Genomic DNA, 9,634 nt, shown 5'->3' on the forward strand with positions numbered 1-9,634 from the left:
TTGAGAACTTAGAAAAAGCACCGGTAGTTTATTTACAAGTAGATTTATACAGACAGTAACCGCAAGAAGTTTAGCGGCCGCCGCCATCTTAAATGTAGTCACGATAAGTCGAGTGTCGATCACCAAGGAATTTATCAGCTTATCAACGTACCAGGTTGTAGTTTCCTTGGTGCTCGACACTCGACTTATCGTGACTACATTTAAGATGGCGGCGGCCGCTAAACTTCTTGCGGTTACTGTCTGTATAAATCTACTTGTAAATAAACTACCGGTGCTTTTTCTAAGTTCTCAATGTCTCGTTTTAAATGTCAGGGCCCTTGGAAGTCTACCAATGAAGTCTGGAGCTACTTTGTGCCTCGTAAATGGCGTAAAACAGTGATTTATTTACATGGCTCCTTCGATGCCCGATTGAATATCATTGACAAGCTGTTGTGAGCATCGGCTAACTGACCCCAGATTTCGGACAGCAGTGGACAAGACGAGATGAGATATGCAAGGTACGTTTACACTCGGTATCATGATTCAATACACTTTAGGTCAAAATCACACCGGAGTTCTCCTTTAAGGATTCCTTTTTGGATGAAACGTCTTCCACATTGCTGGCAGGTGAAAGGCTTCTCTCCAGTGTGAACTCTCATGTGTCTGTTAAGGGCTCCTTTTTGGTTGAAACTTCTTCCACATTGCTGGCAGGAGAAAGGCTTCTCTCCTGTGTGAACTCTAATGTGGTCTTCAAAGTTTTGTTTATAATTAAACCTCTTTCCGCACTGAGGGCATGTATAGGGTTGCTCTCCAGTGTGAATTCTCATATGAACTTCAAGGTTCTCATGTTGATCAAAACTCTTTCCACACTGATCACACGTGCAAGGCTCATTTCCATTGTGAATTCTCATGTGTCTGTTAAGGTTTCCTTTTAGAGTGAAACTCTTTCCACACTGTTGGCAGGCGTAAGGCTTCTCCCCTGTGTGAGTTAAAACATGTCCTTCAAGACTTAGTCTATGATTAAAACTCTTTCCACATTGTTGGCAGGCATACGGTTTCTCTCCTTTGTGAACTCTCATGTGTCTTTTAATACTTTCTCTTTGATTGAAACACTTTCCACACTGGTGACAGGTGAAATAACTTCTTCCTGTCTTTCGAGTCATTTTTCTTGAGAAAGTCTTTTTAGTCTGTGAACAACTAAAAGATTTTTCTCCATTTATAAAATCATGATCTTTCTCTTCAATTTCATTCAGTACATTACTCTCCTCTTTCAGTGCCATCAGGTCTAAGATAAAAAAAGACAAATGTTAACCCCAGTTTAAAGACACGAAACAACAGATATCAAAACATTCATAGATGTAAAAGTAGCAAAACTAACAAACAACTCTCCTAGGTTACTGTATGTATGGAACCATAGTTCCCCTAGGGAACGAGAGCTGCGTCCGAAAACGCTATGGGGAACGCCTTCAGCAAGATCATGCTCTGAAACACGTGTGAAATCCAGTAAAAAGAACGCAACGTCACGGGCAGATGACATAGTGACCGGGAAGCTGTAAAGCACGTGGGACGCGTGCAGCCGGCAGCTTCTGCTCCAGAGAAGCTAGCGAAGCACAGGCTCGAGACACAGCTCTCGTTCCCTAGGGGAACTAGGGTTACATAACGTAACCTAGGAGAGTTCCCCACCGGGACCTCAAGCTGCATCCGAAAACGCTGCCAGACTTGCAAACCTCTGCTTACGTTGTCTGAGAACCACTAGAGCGAGAGGATGGCTGAGCCTGGAGTGGCCAGAATATCGAGGCCAAGAACTTGACAAATGTGAGAGGTGTGGACCAACCCGCAGTGTTGCAGATGTCAGACAGGAAACGCCTGACAAAAAGTGGCCGTGGCATAGAGGAAGGAACTTTAGGTACATAACCCGGTCTGGGGTAAATAAAGGATTTGGTCATACAAGGAGCAAAGTCAAGAAAGAAGGGGCCACAGAAAGGGCCTGTAGTCGCCAGGACGGAGTGGGTCAACCCAGCAGTGAGCTGCTCTTTGCAAAATCCGCAGACCACACTGGTGCTGTCAGTGCGCACCAGCACATGGCGATCTCTTAGGTCTGGAAGAAAGTACCTCAGAGCCTAGTCTAAAGCCAGCATCTCTAGGTGATTGACATGCCAAGTAAGATGGCGATCGCTCCACAGAACCCGGGCTGAGCAGCCACTCGTGACCACTCCCAAATCGGTGAGGCGTGCATCCGACGCTAGCATACGCGGCAACAAGGAGCTCCCAGCACCAAGCCCTGGGCAAAAACCAAGATTTCCTCCACATTTCTAAGGCACGAATGCATCGCTGCGTGACCTTAATCATGCGAAGTGGGTTTCCCCTCGAGGAGAACCCTTTGGTTTTGAGCCATCCCTACAAGGGTCGCATGTACAGCAGGCCAAGAGATTATCACATTGGACACAACTGCCATCCGACCCAACAGTTTGTGGAACTGTTCTTCAGTGAGTGACCTGCCCTCTCTGACTCTCCCCTGTGAAGACAGACTGGATACGAACAGGAGACATGCACGCATGCATCTTAGTCGAGTCCCACGCCTAAATAAGTGGTTCTCAGAAGTGGAGATGGCACACTTTTCATGGCGTTATCTGTAACCCCAACTCTTTCATGTGGGCTAGCACAACATCTCAATGTTGTGTTGCCATGCGCTCAGATTGAGCTAAAAATCGGACAATCGTCGATGTAGTAAGAATGTGAATGCAGCCTCAGCGGCGCTAGAGCCGCATCTACGCATTTGGTGAAAGTGCGGGGTGAGAGCCAGATCGAAAAGAGGAACCAGTATTGGTACGCTTTGCCCCCGAAAGCGAATCTCAGGAACTTCCGGTACTGTGGTAGGATGGAGATGTGGAAGTATGCATCCTTTAGATCTATAGTGACAGACCAGTCCTCAGACCTGATCTGTAGCACGACCCGTTTAAGGTCAATTTTGAATGCTAGGCGCATGACAGCGCGGTTCAGTACTCAAAGATCTAATATCGGACACAACCCTCCATCTTCTTTTGGAACTATGAAGTACCGGCTGTAGAACCCAGACCACCTCTCGAGAGGAGGGACCACCTCGATGGCTTCCTTCCTCAGAGAGTGTTTACAGCCCACAGAGTAGGAAGGACCCCGTAGAACTGGGGCGGCGCAGCACCAAAATGGATGCTGCAGCCCTCATCTACAGTGTGCAGGATCCTGTTTGAGACATCTGGCAAGAGTTCCATGCTGCCAATGGTCTACTAAGGGAATTAGTCTCTCAAGACTGACCTCCGGTGTTACCGGAGAGACTGGAACGGAACCCTTAAGCAGCGAACCGGCAAGAGATGAACGTTTCAGTCTCAAAGACCCGAAAAGGGGGGTCGCAGGACTTGCACCTTCCCCAGGGAGGGGAAGAGGGCCGCAGAGTAAAACCCGCTGTGCTCTGATGTAACAGAGGAAACAGTTCGGCTTCCTGCAGGCACTGGGGAGAGACCGGCACCGTACAATGAGGTGACGACCGCTCTACCCCAGAGGAGCATGCCCTCAAAAGTTCCTGGACCACAAGTGCCAGGATACTTAGGCAGAGTGGCCACTCATGACCATCCCTTATCCTGTGATGGAGGCACCCGTTGTTAGCTTATGCGACGACAAAGAATCCTCAGCACAGGTTCTTGGACAGCAACCATCGTTTCTTTCACATGTCTAAGGTCCGAAAGCCTTGCCGCGTGACCTTGATAATGTGAAATAGGTTGCCCCTCGGGTAAAAAACCATTGGTCCTGAGCCGCCACTTGCAGACTCATGTACAGCAGGCCATAAGGTATATGTTGGACGCAGCTGCCCAGACCCAACAGTCTCGTTAGAAACTATATAACAGTGAATGACTGGCCTTATCTCACTCTCTCGACTGCCATGGGGACCAACTCAAACCGAGCAGGAGACAAATGTGCCTGCATCGTGGTCAAATCTCACGCTACACATAGATAACTTTACATGTGGACAAAAACAACATCTCAATGCCAAATTGCCAATATATTATAATTAAGTATATGGATGCCCTGGAATCACAGTGGAGCCAGAGCATCATCCACAAACTTGGAAGAAAAAGCAGGGTGAGAGTGGAATAAATGGCCAAAAGCAGAGGCTGCTTTGCCCTGCAGCCTGTAAATTGTTTTAATTCCTCAGAATTAAAAACTATGAGAGCAGAGCTAAACATTCAACTTCACACATTTAAGTGTAAGTAGTTTGTGACATTATGAATGAACACATTTATGAATGAACACAGCCCGCCCTCTCAGCGGCTGTGAGTGCTCCAGAACAAACTACACATCAATCACGTGAATCCCCGCCATTTTTATTTTTAGAGAAGCGAAAGCAGGGAGAAACAAACGATCAATACATAGTCTGCTCATATGTGTACAGCGTTCTCGGAGAAAGACAGCTGCAGCAGCACAGATTCTCACTCGAGAGGAAATCTGTGCTGTGATTCCCACGATGGCAGCCTCCACTCTGCCTCTGCAAAAACGGGACGTGAGCCGCGGGAAGCTGCAAGCTCTAAATCAAAGGACAAAGTACCGCAGTGCGGGCTTCGAAACCCCGAAAGATACTGCGCTAGATTTATGTGTGTAATCCCCACAAACACAGCGCCCGTCCTGCCTCGGCAAAAACGGGACAGAGCCGCTGGGAAAACACTACGGGCAGTCAGCTCCTTCGAGAACTGCCTCCCATGCTTCGCTCCCAAACAGACAACAGAGATCGTGTGGATCCCCACTAGTAATAAAATGAGAAACACACGTTCTGAATTGCCTGCTTATTTTGGATTTTTTAGACATATTCCCTCAAAAGAAGGACATGCAAACTGGCACGAAAAACAGGGAATACAAGACACACACAGAGCGCTAGCTGAAAAACAGAAGCTGCCGGCTGCACGCGCCCCACATGCTTCATAGCTTCCCGGTCACTACGTTATCTGCCCGTGACATCGCTGTCTTTCTACTGGATTTCACACGTGTTTCAGAGCAAGAAGTCATTCCCCATAGCGTTTTCGGACGCAGCTTGAGTTCCCGGTTGGGAACTACATGCTATATCCCCCAAGCCAGTGGTTCTCAATTCATGTCCTCGTGCCCCACCCGCTCTGCATATTTTGCATGCCTCTCTTAGTTAATGCACCTGATTCTGATAGTCAGCTAGTTAGAATTGAAATCTGTGCATGAACTGTGTTCCAATTGACATGTTCCCTACACAGTATTCATTGTTTCCTACTCCCTGAGCACTGGAAATCCATTCGAATTTCCCTGGTGAAAAAAACAGCTAAAACCAGCCTAGGCTGGTATTAGCTGTTTTTTTCAGCAGGGTTACTTCACTTCAGAACATTCATTCACAAATTTGCGCTAAGCAACCGCCTGCAGCGTCTTCACACCAGAGGTTGCGTTAGACTTTAACACTGCCCGTCAATTTGACGGACAGGGTCGTAAAAATTCCGTCATAATCCATTATTACCAGTCATTTTAATTTTCATATTTTAATTTTAATACCACATTTAATTGCATTTATGTTTGTTCACATTTTCAGGACAATATAGTTTTATAATACAGGCATTCATTTTGAAGAGAACAGATAAACAGATGAGACTGCTTAACTTTTCATGTTCAACACTACACCCTGTCTCAAATTTCAAATTATGCCGATTTCATTAGGAAATTCAAGCAATAAATACCGTTGTGGCGCTCTTTAATGTGACGTGATAGATCGTTCTGTCAAACGGCTCTGGCTTCTGTGTAGTCACCTGTATATAATCAAACTCATAGCAAAAGATTCGTGAGAGTTTCGTTTTTGTTCTGGATTCAGTGCTCTGCCGCCACACTGGAACGCACTCGCCACCAACTGGACAGGAGTGGGAATTACAGCTACAAATTACAATAGATCTTCCTCAATGTAATCTGTCAAAGTGACGGACGGCCTTCAGATTTTTCCGTCATTGCTAAAAAAAATTCCGTCAATGACGGACAATTTTTGGTTAACGCGACCTCTGCTTCACACACAGATGAATCTTAACAGAGAAGTGTGAATGTGACATCTGTAAATAAACACAATTTAAATTCATGTCTTGCACGCTTCAATGACCTTTAAATGAAACATACGGTTGCTTCAAACTGGAATATATGTGATAAGAGATACACACAAAATATGCAGAGCCTTGGGGAACGAGGACAGCTGTATTATGCTACTGTAAGAGGTGTTGCATGTAATTTGAGAAACCCTTTACTTATTTAGGATGTCTCAAAAACTATCAAGCTGGTATTGAAACCCTCTATTTAAAATAATAGAAATAATGATAATAAAAACAGTTTGACCCAGATGATCTAATTAATTAGGGGCCTAGCATCAAAGGCAGGCACCTATTGTAATCACTAGTGTTTACTATCTCAGTCTCAACATGAACCCACAGCAAGTATGGGGTCTCTAACTCAAACCCTGTAGTGCCATTAACAATTCAAATTTGCACAAAATTAAGTGAATTTTTGCTTAGAACAAGCAAAATTATCTGCCAATGGGTTAAACCAAAAAAATCTTAAATCAAGAAGGATTTTCTAGACAAGTACAATTTGTTTTCAAAAAAAAAAAGAAGTCAAAATTAAGTGCATTTTTGCTTGAAACAAGCTAAATAATCTGAACATGGGGTAAAAAATAATCTTGTTTTCTGTTTGAAATAAGAATTTTTAGATATTTTGGCTGGAAATAAGACAAAAAAATCGAAGTAAGAAAAGCATTTTTTGCCGTGTGGCACTTGCACACACAAGTATGCTTGATTTTTGCCTGACAGTGGAAATGTGGCTAATAAATTCTCTACAGTGGCAAAGGACTTTCTGTCTTTACTGGAGTGTTTTGATCAGAAGCAGCTTGTGAACGGCTCTATGCATATCTAAGGACACACTTTATGTCAAATCTTTTCTAATGGTGCACTCTTATCAACAGTTTTCCTTTTTCAATTTAGGGCTGTCTGACTATTTGGCGATTTACTTTATTTAAAATGTAATGGTCACATCCTTATGTATACTCTTCTCGAAATGTAAAATATCATAAATAGATATCTATTGATCTCCTGATTTCTTTGCCTTTATTGAGCTTTCATTAAGTTGTTGCTTTTCATCTGAATAAATCTGAAACTGTTATCATCTACACATCAACAAATTTGCTGGAATGATGCCAAACTGCATCTGAAGCTGCATCTCTGCCAAGCACCTATTTGAACTGCTCTGATACAAGATACACAAGTTTGTATAATGTACAGGACAGTTCATAGGATAGTTAAGCTTTGAGAATGAAAACCAACCTGTTTGTTCCTTAGTATCTTCATGTTTGACTCTGAATGTTTCTTCAATCTTCAGGTCTTCACTCTCCTCTTTAATAAATGCCATCTTTATATTAGTGTATTGCGTGGATCTTAGTTGCTCCACCAGGATTTTTTTTTTTTTTTTTTCTGTTTGGAAACTGCCCTGTTTAAGATGAAAATAATTACTCTAGTTCAGTAATAGTGCACTAGTAAGGGTGAAATGATCTGATAAGACAAACACTCAAAACTTGAACTTACTATTCAGTTTTGATTAACATTTAATGATTAGTATATTACATTTAATCCATTGCACACTTTAAAAATAGCTATTCGATTTTAAGATTGTCAACAACAACAAACACATTTGCAGTTGTTTCTAAAAGTTGTCATTTCTCATGTTTGAGTTTGTTCTAATTGTATTTACAGTGTTTTGAGCAGCAGGTCTCTCAGCGAGCGGCGATTCGAAACAGTGAATCATTTTGTGAAGCAACCGATTCAATTGAGTCGGAGTTTGTAATTCGTGTATCTGATCTGAATCACTAACAGAGAGAGAAATCAGACGCTGTGGATGAGCTTTACTCACACAAAATAACGTTCATTATTAGATAAAATCTTACACGCACTAATTATACAGTTTAAATCGCTTGTAGAACATATAAAAAAGACTGAACGCGTTGTATGAATTTAAACACTTCAAATGATTAAAACTACAAACCTTCCTTCAACTGAAAGCAAACACTGATGCAGGAGCGCGCCGCAGCCTTATGACGTCACACCACCAGATCAAAAATAAAAGTCCTGTTCACGCGCTTCTGGGTCTATAATCCAAAGAGTGCATAGATATTTACGGGGAAACACATGTGAATAATAAAACCTATGTCAATGGTATTCAGAGTTTTATTCTTAGTGAAAAACATTAAAGTATATAAAGAAATGAGAAAAATATTATTTTACAAATAGTAATATTTATAATTTAAATTACTTATTATTATATTTTTTCATTTTTCCATCTTTCATTTATTCCTTCATGTATTTATGACAACATTTACTTATTTCGTATTTATTTATGCATCATGTCGACATTTATTTATTTCCAGATTTATTTAATATGACATTTATTTATTTAGACCTCCATTTATTTAGTCCACAGTAGCACCTTTTGTTTTGACCAACCAAAAAAACTTTTTGGGTATCAAAAGCACAAAGATGTTGGCTGTGTAGTTGCAACTTTTCAGTCTCTCACAAACTTTCATGCAACTTTTCAACTTTCATCTCATTTGATCTTCCTTACCTTTATGCCTCACTGATACAAATATACATATGAATGATTCTGTAATTATTTTAAGTTTGAGTTGAGAATATTTACTCTATTTTAGAACAAAATGTGCCTCTTGGCCATCTGAGTCTGTTGACTGAAAACTAGGCTTAACATGCTGCCAAAAGAAAAGATGAGACAAAGTTAAGGAATGACTGAAAATGTAAAGCATGTGAATGATTATGATAAACTTACATTCAAAGAGGATTCAAGCATGGGTTGTTTAACACTTCCAGAACAGCTCTCTTTCAAAAGTTTGCTGGTGTCTACCCAATCCTCCGTTATATTGGAGGAACTCAAGAGGGTAAGAAACCTCTTTGCAAAGATGACCTTTTACATTATGTAGAAAATGCATATTATGTATTATATTTTGTCCTACAAATGAAATTAAGAATGTTTAATTGCAGAAAAATCTGTATTTATCAAATGTGAGGTTGCGGTTCTAATGCAAACCAGTAAGTAATCATTGTTGATAAATCCCACATGTTCTTAAGCATCATGCTCGTTCACGTTCAAGGTCATTTGCATTCAGAAATGAACAATATATGGTGACAACACATCCCATTATAAATCACATGAATATATACATCCTCACCAAAATCATGACGAAGGAAGTGGTACCGACTGAGAAGCCATTCTGCGCTCACACTAAACAGATCAGTGCCCTCTTTGAAAATGTGTTCTCTGTGCAGGACATTGTTTGTGAATCTTTCAGCAAATCGAGATCAGTGTTGAGTATGTTGTGCTGATATTTACACACATTCCCGCACAAGTGTGCAAACTTGGTGGCCAACTACAAGAAATGTCTGACCTCTGTGATTGACAGCAAGGATTTTGCTATCAAGTACTAAGTCATGTTTTGTGAAGGGGTCAAATAATTTCACTCATTAAAATGCAAATTAATGTATAACTTTTTTAAAATGCATTTTTATTATTTTTTTTCTCATTGTTCATATAAACCTACCATTAAAATTATAAACTGATCAATTAATCTAGATTAAAAAAA

At 41.5% G+C, this 9,634-nt stretch overlaps 1 protein-coding gene across 1 annotated transcript; it reads right to left on the reverse strand.

Moving 5' to 3' along the window:
• Window positions 1-515: 515 nt before the first annotated feature.
• Window positions 516-7,460, reverse strand: LOC141284457 (uncharacterized). The gene is made up of 2 exons (XM_073817426.1): window positions 7,314-7,460; window positions 516-1,264 (listed from the first exon to the last, which is right to left on the reverse strand). Exons 1-2 carry the CDS (start codon window positions 7,396-7,398, stop codon window positions 516-518), a joined length of 834 nt encoding a protein of 277 aa, XP_073673527.1. The 5' UTR covers window positions 7,399-7,460.
• Between the last annotated feature and the right edge of the window lie 2,174 nt (window positions 7,461-9,634).

This window comes from Garra rufa, chromosome 14 (assembly GCF_049309525.1).
Source record: "Garra rufa chromosome 14, GarRuf1.0, whole genome shotgun sequence".
NCBI lineage: Eukaryota > Metazoa > Chordata > Actinopteri > Cypriniformes > Cyprinidae > Garra > Garra rufa.